Source organism: Girardinichthys multiradiatus, chromosome 19 (assembly GCF_021462225.1).
Source record: "Girardinichthys multiradiatus isolate DD_20200921_A chromosome 19, DD_fGirMul_XY1, whole genome shotgun sequence".
In the NCBI taxonomy this organism is placed as follows: Eukaryota; Metazoa; Chordata; class Actinopteri; order Cyprinodontiformes; family Goodeidae; genus Girardinichthys; species Girardinichthys multiradiatus.
The window spans coordinates 32619887-32635437 of NC_061811.1; the positions used below are offsets into that span (position 1 = coordinate 32619887).

The 15551-nt window shown below is 41.1% G+C and overlaps 1 protein-coding gene across 8 annotated transcripts in view; it reads left to right on the top strand.

The window, feature by feature from the left end:
• dctn1b (dynactin 1b) overlaps nucleotides 1-15551 on the top strand; it is a 59951-nt gene that overhangs the window by 6031 nt on the left and 38369 nt on the right. For all 8 annotated transcript variants that reach the window (XM_047344747.1, XM_047344742.1, XM_047344741.1 and 5 more), the window contains exon 2: nucleotides 5205-5456. In XM_047344747.1, coding sequence (XP_047200703.1) covers nucleotides 5229-5456 — 228 coding nt within the window. In that variant the 5' untranslated portion in view covers nucleotides 5205-5228. The remainder of the gene's footprint in view (nucleotides 1-5204; nucleotides 5457-15551) is intronic.

Sequence of the window (15551 nt, forward strand, 5' to 3'; positions counted from 1 at the left end):
TGCGATTGAATGCTGGCTTCAAATTATTAACTGGCTTATGGTTTAATAATGTTTGCCTTTATGTAAGCAGTTGATACAGTGCACGTCTGAGATTAGGGCCGTGTAGTATCAGGAAGACGTGTAATTGTGACTCTGTTGCTGAATATTGCGATGAGAACATCAACTCTGATTAACTCGCATTTTCTGACTCTTTTCCTGCTTTTTTTCTTCGTTGCGATGTCCCCGCCAATCTTTCTGGGCTTTAGTACTTTGGCCACTGATACTATACATCGAATTGTGATATTATGCTATTGTTCCGATTCGATGTATTTTACAGCTCTACCTGGAATGCATAAAACAAACTTGAGTAATTGCTTCACTCTTTTTGAACTGGCCACTTTTTCCACTTTTAATGGGTTAAAATACATTGGTAAATGCTTTTCCCACCCCTTCCTATTTATAGTTGTACTTAGAGGGATTTTACAAGACCTATTTCTAATGTATACTTTGCTCAGGTTTAATCTCATAATGTAGACAGGATGTTGCAGTTTGCAGTTTAACCTGAATGTGTTTTAATACACACACAGTCAGAAAAGAAGCATAGTCGTAGGCATTGGTCAGGGAGAAGTAAAGAGTGTAAACTGGACATTATTGATGTTGCAACAAGTTCTGCAGCCTCCAACAGGTTTTCTTCCAGTAGTGCAATGTATTTAGCTCCATCCACTTTCTCATACATTCTAACCAGCTTCCCTGTTCTTACGGAACAAACGTATCCGCACAGCATGATGCTGCCACCATCACGTTTCACCGTAGGGGTGGTGTGTTCAGGGTGATATGCAGTGTTATCTTTCTGCCGCACATATCATGCGCCAGATTCATGGCATGCACAACTAGCAGTTTTCTTGTCAACAGATTCTCCCACTTGATCTGTGGATTTCTGCAGCTCCTCCAAAGTTATCAAAAGTCTCTTGGCTGAATGTCTGAATATTGATTTGTTTAGGTGGATGACCATGTGTTTGTAGATTTGCAGTTGTGCTTTGTTTGTTAGTTTTTGGATGATGGATTGAGGAGTGCTAACTTTAGTCCTGACCTGTCTGCTGTGTTTGTTGCTCTTCACGGTAGTGTTTGATCATTAATGTTCTCTTAGCAAACCTCTGTGGCCATCATAGAACATCTGTATTTATATTGGAATTAAATCACACACAAATCGACAATATTCAATTACGAGGTGACTCTTGATGGCAGGTGGTTGCAGTGTATATTATTTAGGGGTATTAAAGTATGGGGGGTAGAATGCAAATGCACACCACGATTATTTTTAGCTTCATTTAAAAAAAAAAATCAAATTGAAAACCTATGCATCACTTCCCTCTCATTTCACGATTATATGCATCTTTGTAAAAAAACAACAAAAAACACACCTTGCAATTTGTAGGGGTTTAAGGGGGTGTGAATACTTTTGTAAAGTGCCGTATATGTTTGCACACACATTTATAGCAGTGGAATGCTAGGCTTTCATTTTTATTTTCCCTTTTAACTGCCAGATGATTGACATTAGGTGAGCATGCTGCTGCTCCTGCTGCTGCTAACTCAGAATGACAGTTTGATTTTTAAGAACAAGTCTGTAAAACCTTTGCTCTGTCCTGTTTGCAAAAGCGTCACCTGATTGGATAAATACGAGAAGCCCATAGAAACATATACATTATAATATCTTCTTCTTAAAAAAAGCAAATGTTTCTAGAATATTTAACTGGTACGCTGAGTAATTTGATTCAAGGTCTGTATTTATAACATGTGATTAGCTACTAACAGGAGTTTCAGGAGGGTTTAAGCCTAGAATCCCTGACATGGATTTGACAGATCAGACTGTTCCTTGTTGACTAACCTGTATGCTGCTGCTGTTGATATTGAGTCGCTTTATATGTAGGTTTTCAGCTGCTTTAACCTGTGCATTAAACGGCTACACAGACAGTGTGTTAACTGTAAGCTCAAGGAGAGTCCCTTCAAGTTCTTTCAGAGAGTATTAAAACATTCTCTGTGTGCTGTTCTGCTGACTCACCATCAGTTCAAGGACATCACACTGTCAGTCGGGTTATGTGGTATTATTAATTCAATTTCAATTCAGTTTTATTTATATAGCGCCAATTCACAACAAATGTTGTCTCAAGGCACTTCACAAAAGTCAGGTACATACATTCCTATTAATCCTAACAATTGAACGGTGCAGTCGGAGTTAGCTTTTTATTCAAATTGGATAAAAAGTTTTTCTGTCTAAGGAAACCCAGCAGATTGCATCCAGTCAGTGACTTGCAGCATTCCCTCCTCCTGGATGAGCATGTAGAGACAGTGGACAGTCACTGGGGTTGACTTTGCAGCAATCCCTCATACTGAGCATGCATGTAGTGACAGTGGAGAGGAAAAACTCCCTTTTAACAGGAAGAAACCTCCAGCAGAACCAGGCTCAGTGTGAGCGGCCATCTGCCACGACCGACTGGGGGTTTGAGAGAACAAAGCAGAGACACAAAAAGAACACAGAAGCACTGATCCAGGAGTACTTTCTATGGGAAGGAAAAATAAATGTTAATGGATGTAGCTCCTTTAGTCGTTTCACCTAGAAAGAAAGAACAGATAAACTCTGAGCCAATTTTCAAGGTTAGAGTCTGAAAGAGAGCACATATAATTAGTTACAGTAAAGCTCAGTCAATTGCCATGTCTAGGAGAGAGAAAGGGTTAAACACTAAAAGACAAGGCTATGTGGATCATCGGTAGAGGGTGAGCATTAAGTTGTTGCCAGCAGAAGCTCGGACGATTCCCCTCTCCAGAAAGGTGTCACAGGTAGACACAGAGCCAGTCCAGGTGTAGCTTCTAGGAAGAGAAAAGAGAGAACAAGGTTAGAAGCTGAAATAACAGCTTTTAACCTAGCAAATTTGGGAATGTTTCACTGTGTATTTTCCTCTCCACACATCAGCTCTGCATTAGGAGGTCTCAGCAATGGCGTTATGAGATCAGTCAGAAGGAGTTGTAGTCCATAAGCATCAGCATTAAAATGTGCAGGATCAGGACAAGGCTGCTGTTCGATTTTTTGTTTTTCACCCAAATGTCTGAATGCATTTCTGTCTCCCCTCTCAGATCCTACATATACTGGTGGTCCTATATAAACTCTTAGCCCTGATTTAGGAAGGTAGATTTCAGAGGTTTATAGGTACCTATGTTTGTACACTGATTAATTTGAAATATGTTTACACATTTAAAACATAACCAGTCACTGTACAATGAATAACTAAAGATATCTTAATAAATAGGTGTATTTTATTGTAGCACTCTGACATTTAGGTTGGAGCTGATCAGGATGGCACATCTTCACTCGGTTGTCTTTGCTCACTCTTTTTTTGTAAAGACATTCAAAAATTCAATTTAATTCATCTCAAAAATCCTGCATTTCCACCAAAGGAAGTTCAATAGAGTCTGTCAGACTGTGAGGACATCTCAGACCACTCCACAGGTTTTTAAAACGTTATTCTTCGTCTGGCAAAACCAATTTTCTTAATTGTATACTTTGGGTCTATGTGAAATAAAGTTCATCTTAGCTTTCTAGCTGAAGCCTTATATATTTTGGCCAATATTGACAAGTATTTGTACCTGAGACAGTTATAAAAAAACAGCCCCACAGCACGATGCTGCCAACACTATGTTTCTTTGTCGGTATGGTGCTCTTGTTGTCATATGTGCTGTAGGGTGCACCGATCGATCGGCCACCAGATCAATTGAACCCGATTTCCTTAATTTTGGGAGATCGGTGATTGGCCAATACTTACATGTGAAACTGATCTTATCTGGCAATTTTATCCACCAATCTTGTCTAACTTGTTGTGCAAGTTTTGTTCTATTTCTCTTTAAAATGTGAAAAATGAAAGACTAAAGAACCAGCAATGCTCTAAACGTTTTATTTATATTTGAGAGCGCTGCCTCACGTGCAGTTAAAACACGTTTGTAGTGTTTCACGGGTATTGTTCAATGTTTTTGAATAAAACAAGTTTGGAACATTGAAGGTGTACTGTGACCTTATAACACCTGACAGTGTCAGTTATTTAAAAAAAATCAGTATCAGCCAAAATTGGAATCGGCAAGCCAGCCTTTTTAAAGATCGGTGATTGCCCAGATAACTGCAATCGGTGCACCACTAATCTGCATTATTGTTTTTAAGCCAGACATACCTTTTGGAATATCCCACATGCTTTTAGGAGACTTCGAATGTCTTATTGCAACATTTTGCTTGGATGTTCTTCTTCATAAGAAAAGCCTTGAGTCTTGGGACCCCGCCCCATAGCCCAGACATACGAAGAATACAAGACATTTTTGTCACATGTACAAAAAAATCGTAAGCTGCCAGAAATTCCTGCAGCTCCTTTAATGTTGCTGTATGACAGTATTTGATGTGGCTCAATTATTGCTGACATAAGAGTTAGGTAGGTACCTATAAGCACAGTTTTAAAAACACCTTTGCCAAATGAGGAACATTTGAAAAGTCTCATCAAAAAGGAAAATGCAATGAATGGTGCTCATAAACTGTAGAAGAAAGGTGAATACCTAAAGAAAACCTATACACCTGCAAGCATTTTTCCTCATATGTACTCTTAAGTAGTTAATTAACACACTGATTTAATAATAGGATTATCTGATTATTACTTTGCCTGTGAATGCACCCTGTTGTTTATATATCTCTAGCTTTAGAGAGCCATAAAATTGTCTTGTTGGCAGTTGTTTTCCTCTAACTCACAGTCAGAAGTTTAAAGCTTGTTAATTTTGGATTTGTGTGACATTTTAAACAGAACAGTCCTTTATTTTGGATTTTAATTAACTGTAGAACTGTTTTCTTCTAGTTTTATTTTTAATAGCTGCAGTTTTACCTTATAGCCCAGCTTTTATCTCCTGTGTGCCTGCAGCACATCATCTATTTTTAGCATTCTAAAAATCAAAGCAAAAACACTTCCTGTCAGACTTCTCTTCTCTACAGCTTTCATTATATCTTTTACACTTATGCATAATCAAGGCTGTGAACTGGAAGGTAAAAGACTTATATTCTCCACCCAATGAGAGCAGAAGCCTGAAAAATCAGGAAAAAAGCACTGAAATGCAACATCTTGTAAACTTGTTAGAGCATAAACGACCTTGTTTATTGTGTTTAGATTGTCTAATCATGTTCTTTTGTACTGTGTCCCACCCAGACCACCAGCAGTGGCAGCAGCAGGATGAGCTCAGATGGAGGTGGGCGGCCCGTCAAAGTGGGCTCCCTGGTGGAGGTAATTGGCAAGGGGCAGCGCGGTACGGTGGCCTACATCGGAACCACGCTCTTCGCCTCTGGAAAGTGGGTGGGCGTCATCCTGGACGAACCCAAGGGCAAGAATGACGGCACGGTGCAGGGCAAGCGATACTTCACCTGCGAAGAGAATCGTGGCATTTTTGTTAGGCAGTCACAGGTGATGCAGAAATACTCTTTCTGGAGCATCTTTTAAATAGTTAATAGGTGTGGATATGTGTCACAGGAATTCTGCTATAACCCCAAGCAATATTGTTTCCACCTACAGCTTCTATCGTCGTGTTTTGAAGGTTTATGTTTAGTTTTTTAGTTTTTTGCCACAGGCTGTTACTGTGGGTGTTAATATTTCCCTCTGCAGAAAGCCTGTATTTTTCATTGCTGCAACATGCTAGGTTTGTTTTTTTCAGTCAAAGGACAGTTCTAGTTTCTCTCCTAAAACAGAACAGTTGTGTCTTGCCTTTTATGATGTCCACACATTAAAGCTGCAGTATGAAACTTTTGTAAAAATAAATTTATTACATGTTTGTTAAAACTGTCACCATGTCCTGACAGTAGAATATGAGACAGAGCAGACTGTACTTCTTGAGGAAGCTTAGGTCCTTTGGTGTTTGCAGCAAGATGCTGCATATCTTCTATAAGTCTGTTGTGAAAAGTGTGATCTCTTCTACCATCATCTCCTGGGGAAGCAGCATCAGAACCAGGGACTTAAAAAAGCTCCACAAGCTGATTAAAAAGGCTGGCTCTGTTCTGGGGACTCCTCTGGAACCTCTGGAGATCATTGTGGAAAGAAGTATTCTTCATAAAATGAAGAACATTATGGAGAACCCTGAGCATCCTCTTCATGAGACTGTCCTACAGCAACAGAGTGTCTTCAGTCAGAGGCTTCTTCAGATCTGCTGTAAGACGGAGCGCTACAGGAGATCCTTCCTGCCCACAGCCATCAGCATCTACAACGGCTCTTTGAAGAAACCTACATAATATGAGCTATAATAACATTTAATTTCCCTTTGGGATTAATAAAGTATTTTTGAATTGAATTGACAGATTATTTATGAAAAACATCAAGCTCCTCCCAGCAGTCCTACTGACTGTTTGCAGAAATGCACCTCTCCTGGTCAGAAACAACCAATCAAAGCCAGGAGGAATTCAATTCAATTCAATTAAAAAATACTTTATTAATCCCAAAGGGAAATTAAATGTTGTTGTAGCTCATATTATGAAGGTTTCCTCAAAGAGCCGTCGTAGATGCTGATGGCTGTGGGCTGGAAGGATCTCCTGTAGTGCTCCGTCTTACAGCAGATCTGAAGAAGCCTCTGACTGAAGACACTCTGTTGTTGTAGGACAGTCTCATAAAGAGGATGCTCAGGGTTCTCCATAATGTTCTTCATTTTATGAAGAATCCTTCTTTCCACAATGATCTCCAGAGGTTCTAGAGGAGTCCCCAGAACAGAACCAGCTTTCTTTATCAGCTTCTTTATCAGAAATAGTTTTTGATTTATTCCTGTTTCTCTTAAAATCTACTATCATCTCCTTTGTTTTATTCACATTCAAGATGAGATGATTGTTTCCACACCATGCCACAAAGCGGTCCATCATCACCCTCTACTCATCTTCTTGTCCATCTCTGATCCACCCCACGACTGCAGAATCATCCGAGTATAGAAGTCTGAGGTGTACAGAGTGAAGAGGAATGGTGAGAGTACAGTCCCCTGTGGTGCTCCTGTGCTGCTGACTACCTGGTTAGACTCATAACCCTTCGGTCTCACAAACTGTAGTCTGTTTGTCAGGTAGTCTTTGATCCAGGAGATTGTTGAGGCCTCCACCTGAGTCTTCTGGAGTTTCTGACAAAGCAAATCAGGTTGGATTGTATTTAATGCACTGGAGAAATCAAAGAACATGATCCTCACAGTACTGCTGGCTTTGTCCAGATGACAGTGGGTTTGTTGAAGCAGGTGTATGATGGCATCTTCAACTCCAACTCCACAGCGATAAGCAAACTGAAGGGGGTCCTGATGGTTTACTGTTTGCTTATTCAGGTGGGCCAACAGGAGTCTCTAGGACCTTCATGATGTGGGATGTCAGGGCAACAGGTCTATAGTCATTAAGGACTGATGGGTGAGTTTTCTTTGTTGCCGGAAGAAGGCAGGAGGTCTTTCACAACACTGGAACCTTCATCTGGGCCAGGATTGAAGAGGTGCTGCAGAATCCCACAGAGCTGCTTTGCACAGGCCTTCAGGACTCTAGGGCTGACATGATCTGGACCTGCAGCCTTATTCTGATTCAGTCTCTCCAGTTGTATCTTCACTTGACTTCTTGAGACACACAGGTGGAAGGGGGAAGCAAAGGGAGCATCAGCATCTTCTAATTTGATTGAAGACAAACATGTAGAATGCTATCTTAGACTCAATTGGCTTTGCTCAAAACATTAACAAAACTACCCACCTTTGTCTTCATTCTCTGGACCTTGTGCTGACATATGGCATTGAGTGTAAAGACATAACAATATTTTCTCATAACCCTGTCCTGTCTGACCATTTCTTAATAACCTTTGAGTTTAATTTAACCGAGTACTCCACACCTGAAAGAAAATTTCATTATAGTAGATCATTATCAGGCGATGCTGTAACAACCTTTAAAGAATCTGTTCCACTTTTAATTTCCTCATTATCACTGAAAAGCACAATGGAGGGCAATAATTCTGTTTCTGCCCCTTCACAAATTGATTCTTTTGTTCATAGTGTTTCTTCATCATTGCGTGATGCATTAGACAATGCAGCCCCCTTGAAAAAGAAGGTAATTATTCATAGGACGCTAGCTCCTTGGTTTAATTCAGAGCTGCGTACTTTAAAGCACAATGTTAGAAAATTGGAGAGAAAATGGCGCTCTACACACCTAGAGGATTCCTACTTAATCTGGAAAAATAGCCTACTGTTGTATAAAAAGACACTTCGCCAAGCTAGAACAGCTTATTTCTCATCATTAATAGAAGAGAACAAGAATAAGCCTTGGTTTCTCTTTAGTACAGTTGCTAAACGTATACACAGTCATAGCTCTGTTGAACCATCCATTCCCTTAGCTCTTAGCAGTCATGACTTTATGGGATTCTTCTTAAATAAAATGGATTCTATTAAAAATAAAATCTTTGACATACTCCCGAAGATGATTACTTCATCCTCAGCAAGTGAGACAACATTGGAAATAACTGTAGAACCTGATTTGTGTTTGGACTGCTTTGATCCTGTGGAGCTTCCTGAGTTATCAGAAATATTAGCTTCATCTAAACCTTCAACTTGTATGTTAGACCCAATCCCAACCAAATTATTTAAGGAAGTGTTCCCTCTGATTACCAGCCCCATTTTAGATATGATTAATCTATCCTTAGTAAATGGATATGTACCACAGGCTTTTAAGTTAGCTGTAATTAAACCTTTACTTAAGAAACCTTCGCTTGATCGAGATGACTTGAAAAATTACACCAATCTTCCATTCTTATCTAAAATTCTTGAGAAAATTGTTGCTAATCAAATGTGTGAGCATTTACACAGCAATGACCTGTTTGAAGAGTTTCAGTCAGGTTTCAGAGCTCATCATAGCACTGAAACAGCTCTGCTGAAAGTCACTAATGATATTCTTATGGCCTCAGATAATGGACTTGTGTCTGTTCTGGTTCTGTTAGATCTCAGTGCTGCATTAGATACAATCAACCATAATATTCTCTTAAAAAGGCTGGAATATGCTGTAGGGATCAGGGGAACAGCGCTGGGCTGGTTTAAATCTTATCTGTCTGACAGATTCCAGTTTGTTCATGTAAATGATAAATCATCTTTAAACTCCAGGGTTAATTGTGGAGTACCACAGGGTTCAGTACTTGGGCCAATTCTCTTTACTATATCTATGCTTCCAATAGGTCAAATTATCAGGCAGCATGGGATAAATTTTCACTGTTACGCTGATGATACTCAGCTTTACTTATCCATAAATCCTGATGAGCCCAACCAGTTAGATAGACTACAAGCATGTCTTGAAGACATAAAACCTTGGATGACTTTAAATTTTTTGCTTCTAAATTCAGACAAGACAGAAGTTGTCGTCTTTGGACCGGAGTCTTTAAAAAAGAAACTGCTTAGTCAATCACTTAACCTGGATGGCATTAAATTGACCTCCAGTAATAAAGTAAAAAACCTTGGTGTTACTTTTGACCAGGACATGTCATTTAAATCCTATATTAAACAGGTTTCTAGGATTTCCTTCTTTCACCTCTGGAACATTGCCAAAATTAGAAATATCCTGTCCAGGAGTGACGCTGAAAAACTAGTCCATGCATTTGTTACTTCAAGGCTGTACTATTGTAATTCTTTACTATCAGGATGTCCACAAAATGAAGTTAAAAGCCTTCAGCTGATTCAAAATGCTGCAGCAAGAGTTCTGATGAAAATTAAAAAGAGAGATCATATTTCTCCTATTTTAGCTTCCCTTCATTGGCTCCCTGTTAAATCCAGAATAGAATTTAAAATTCTCTTCCTCACATATAAAGCCCTTAATGATCTAGCTCCATCATACATCAGAGATCTGATTGTTCCATATGTTCCTAACAGAGCACTTTGTTCTCATACTGCAGGTTTACTGATGGTTCCCAGAATGGGAGGCAGATCCTTTAGTTATCAGGCTCCTCTCCTGTGGAACCAGCTCCCAGTTTTAGTCCATGAGGCAGACACCCTGTCTACTTTTAAGGCTAGGCTTAAAACTTTCCTTTTTCATAAAGCTTATAGTTAGAGTGGCTTAGGTTATCAGGGAGGGAGGAAGGGGGAGTAAGGGGGGAGTCAGGTTTAGCCTAAACCGGCTCAGTTATGGTTGAGGTGCAAACACACCTCCATTTCTGCTACCTGTATGACCCCTTCTCTTTTCCGATGGTTGTGATCAGTCTCACAGAGAGAGGTATCCCAATCCTTGTGGTTTTTAGTATATCAATGACCATCAGTGGGACCCTTTGTGGGGTGCCTTGAGACGACATTGTTGTAAATAAGCGGCGTTTAACTAAATAATCTGAACCGAAACTATCTCTGTAGTTATGCTGCTATAGGCTTAGGCTGCTGGAGGACATAAAAACCACTTTCACCCTCTTCGCTACATTCTCACACTACTCTCCAATTTTGCATTATTTGCTGTTATTTCAGCTTTTAACCTTGTTCTCTCTATTCTTTTCCTAGAAACTACACCTGGCCTGGCTCTGTGTCTACCTGTGACACCTTTCTGGAGAGGGGAATCGTCCGAGCTTCTACTGGCAACAACTTAATGCTCACCCTCTACCGATGATCCACATAGCCCTGTCTTTTAGTGTTTAACCCTTTCTCTCTCCTAGACATGGAAATTGACTGAGCTTAACTGTAACTAACTCTATGTGCTCTCTTTCAGACTCTAACCTTGAAAACTGGCTCAGAGTTTATCTGTTCTTTCTTTCTAGGTGAAACGACTAAAGGAGCTACATCCATTAACATTTATTTTTCCTTCCCATAGAAAGTACTCCTGGATCAGTGCTTCTGTGTTCTTTTTGTGTCTCTGCTTTGTTCTCTAAAACCCCCAGTCGGTCGTGGCATATGGCTGCTCATACTGACCCTGGTTCTGCTGGAGGTTTCTTCCTGTTAAAAGGGAGTTTTTCCTCTCCACTGTCACTACATGCATGCTCAGTATGAGGGATTGCTGCAAAGTCAACGCCAGTGACTGTCCACTGTCTCTACATGCTCATCTGGGAGGAGGGAATGCTGCAAGTCACTGACTGAATGCAATCTGCTGGGTTTCCTTAGATAGAAAAACTTTTTATCCAATTTGGATAAAAAGCTAACTCCGACTGCACTGTTCAATGATTAGGATTAATAGGAATGTATGTACCTGACTGTTGTGAAGTGCCTTGAGACAACATGTGTTGTGAATTGGCGCTATATAAATAAACTGAATTGAATTGAATGTAGAAACAGAAGGGTCTATGGCTGAGGTGGAAGATAAGACATTTAAAGGTGTTACAGGACAGCTGTTGGTCCTGTGGGTCAAAGGAGGGTGGGATGTATGTTTGGCTGTGATCAGGAGAGGAGGATGCTGAGCTTGTTTCTAAACTGAACAAACACACTGAAGTATGTGTTTAGTTTGTTGCCTCTGTCCAGACATCCATTGGTCCGATCTTCCTTCTGCTTGAAGCCTGTGATCTTCTTCACGTCTGACCACACATCTCTGACTTTGTTTTGCTGGAGCTTGCTCTCCAGCTTCTTCTTGTACAGCTCCTTGCTGTCTCTTATCTTGACCTGCTTCTGTGTACTCCTCAATAACTCCCTGTCTCCCTCACTGAAGGCTATTTATTTCTTTGTTATGCAGGTCATTCAGTTCACTGGTAATCCAGGGTTTTGGGGAAACATCTCACGGTTCTGGTGGGGACATTGCTAATATCTTAGCAGTGTCAATCAAGCCTGTGTACGTGCTTCTCACACCCCTCCTCTGCTTGCGCTTGCGTGTACCGTCACAGGGCCAGAGAGTGGCCGTGACGCTGCGCGTACTCGCAACCAGCTGCTCGGAGCAGTGTGTCACATATAAAACAGCTTGATGTGGAGACTTTTTACCGCCGAGCAGTTTATTATGTGGCACCGCACTTTGCGCGGACATGTCCGGTGGATGTTTGCGGAGTCAAGAACGTGCGACTGTGTCCTGCCCTTTAGGCGGAGTCCAGCCACCCAATGTGGAAAGCTTATTTAGGCCTCTTGTATCTGTATCTTGTTCTTTCGGCCATCATCTACATCAATGACTATAGCTGAGCATCGGAATGTAACTGGACCAGTTAGTCGAGGGCTTTCTACACTACAGCAGACCTGAGAAGGGCCCACATTATTATAGAAGAAGCCCTAAGACATCTAGATACTTCAGCTACTCTGTTTAAAGCCTTCCATATCAGGATCATTGAATCTCTCTTAGTTTGGCCCCATCCCACTTTTTATCCCTTTACATTTGAGAAGTTAGTTGTATGATTATCAACAAGTTAAAATGCATTATTAAAAGTCCTGAATTAATACAACATTCATGCTGACGAGGAGTGTATCTACACTTCTTTTTTATCGTTTCAAAGTGAAAGTCATAATAATCAGGCATGAGGAAAATGTTTTATCTAAAGCACCATGTTGGCTTTAGTGAAAGCATTTGAAAACACAAATACTTGAAATATAAGCAAAGTGAGCAGACAGCCTCTACCCAATACAAGGTCATATAAATGTAACTTCAGAGTCACCAAAGGCTGAGCTGCCTCATAGATGGTTAGGATGAAAGAGTCAACAGCTGAGTTGTTTGACTCTCGCAGGGCTTTTTCTTACCCTTGAACACAAGTTTGTAACATTGTTGGCATGCTTAGCAAAAAATGTTTTCCACCCTCAACACATTAGACAGTGTCTGAGAACAGACAGGTGACGTGCCATTTTGCCCATTTTTAGTCTTGATTGTGGTTTTTAAATGTATTGATGCAAAAACGGTGAAAGACACACATAACTAAGTGAGTAGAATAGGCAGTAAGGAGACTTTTTATGAAGCAAAAGCAAAGCTTATGGTGTATTTAAGTATATTGATTTAGGTTTTGACCAAACTACCATCTAAGAGTTACAGGTCCTTCTCAAAATATTAGCATATTGTGATAAAGTTCATTATTTTCCATAATGTAATGATAAAAATTTAACACTCATATATTTTAGATTCATTGCACACTAACTGAAATATTTCAGGTCTTTTATTATCTTAATACGGATGATTTTGGCATGCAGCTCATGAAAACCCAAAATTCCTATCTCACAAAATTAGCATATTATTAAAAGTGTGAGATCTCTGCTGGCTGGTTCTGGCACTTCATTGTTCTCAGCTGCAACTCATCCAGCTAATGAGCTCATGGCTTTTTAAGACAGCTGCTGACACAGTCTGTTGCTGGAACATAGTCTCTGTTATGTGGACTTCTGTCAGCCTGCCTGATCGCTTGTTGTCCTGCCTTCCTGTCGATCTGCCCATCTGTCTGTCTGCCTGCCTGTCGCCATATGGAACTCTTCTTCAGGAAATCTGCACTGTAAATATTTCCACCGCCAGAACACTCTCTCTCTGCTCGGATCCTTGGGGCTTCCTCATCCTCTGGCTTCTAACAACTCTAATCAAGGTCTACCTAAGTTGGAACAATAAAACCTCATTTCAATCTAATTCTGTGCATCGAATCTGTGTCATCTTCTGATTTGGTTATATTTCGACAACCTGAGTAAATTAATGATAGTATGTTCCAGCCAGCAGACATGTCGAAAAACAAATCAGATGAAGATGAACAGACCTCCTGGAGGGAACGCCTCCAATCCACTGAGACCATGCTTCAACAGTTGCTACAACAACAAAGGACGACAGATGCCCATCTCACGGAACTTGGTGGTATGGTACATGCCTTAAGTTAAATATTAACCAAACTCTCACCCGCTCTTTCCAATCCTCCAGTTCGTTCTGAGAATCCTCAGCCACCCACAACCCACTCGTCCGGAATCCGAGAACCTGATTTCCGTCCGTCTGAACTTTTTGATGGCAACCCTAATAATTTTGGTGGGTTTTCTCTCCAATGTGAGTTGGCTTTTAGTCGTTCCCCCTCTCTGTTTCCGACTGCTGCTTCCAAGATCACTTTTATTGTTACCTCCCTAAAAGGATCTGCTTTACGCTGGGCGCACGCTTTTCTCACAACTAACCCTATTGAGTCTCTGAGTTATGCTGTTTTTTTCAGCCACTTCAAGGAAGTCTTTGATCAACCACTCCAACAGGAGACAGCTGCTAAGAAGTTACTTACCCTCAAACAGGGAAAGAGGGCATTGGCGGAGTTCGCCATCGACTTCCGGGTGGCAGCACAGGAGGTGGGTTGGGATGAAGCGGCACTCAAGGGTATTTTTGTGAATTCCCTTACAGATCAGATAAAGGACCAATTGGTTTTAAGAGATCAACCTGTGAGACTGGATGATTTAATCAAACTGTCAATCCGTATTGACAACCGCCTAAGAGAGAGACAAGCAGAGAGGAATCATAAGTCAGAGTGGCAGCACTTTATGGCACCTCGGACCGCTTACCTTGATACACCCACTTCCTCTTCGGAGGGATCTGTGGAACCTGAGCCTATGCAGGTTGGTCACACTCGTCTCTCTCCTGAAGAGCGACAACGTCGTTTTGGGGCTGGTCTTTGTTTGTATTGTGGACAAGGTGGACATTATGTTGCAAGATGCCCTAAGAAGGGAAAAGAGGGGGCTCGTCAATAGGTCAGGGGACTTTGATGAGCATGTCCCATTTTTCCCCTATATCTCGTCTGTGTTTTCCAGTCACTATTATTATTGGCCAAGAAAAGTGTCCAGTGGATGCTTTTATTGATTCTGGTGTGGAACAGAATCTTATTTCCTTGGATCTAGTTGACAAACTTAAGATACCTTCTCAGTCTCTCAACCACCCCCTTTCTGTTTCGGGCATCACTGGTCAAACCATATCTCAGGTGAAGTTTAAAGTGCCCCACCTTCACATCATTACCTCAGGTAACCACCATGAATGGGGTGAGTTCTTTGTTGTCTCCTCTATCTCCCCACAATTGGTTCTAGGATTTCCGTGGTTGCAGAGACATAATCCCGCAATTAATTGGGTGGAGGGCAGAGTAGAGAAGTGGAGTGATTACTGTCTCCAGAATTGTCTAAAGACTGCTGTCTCTCACTCTAGCAAACAAATTGAACCACCTGAGCCTGTTGATCTGTCTAAGATTCCTCCTGAATACCACAATCTTGCATCTGTTTTTAGTAAACAGGGGGCTCTTTCTTTACCCGTGCATCGCCCCTATGACTGTGTTATTGATCTCCTTCCAGGTGCTCCGTTACCATCCAGCAGACTATACAATCTCTCTGGACCGGAGAGAAGAGTCATGAAGGAGTACATTGAGGATTCCTTAGCATCCGGGATCATTCGGCCATCTACCTCCCCCGTTGGCGCCGGCTTCTTCTTTGTGGGGAAGAAAGATGGCACGTTAAGACCCTGCATTGATTATAGGGGGTTGAATCAAATCACGATCAAAAATAAGTACCCCTTACCACTCATTGATTCTATACATGACCAATTACACACTGCCAAGATTTTTACCAAGCTCGACCTGCGCAATGCGTATCATCTGGTTCAGATCCGAGAGGGTGACGAGTGGAAGACAGCTTTCAAGACTCCCCTGGGACATTTTGAATATTTGGTGATG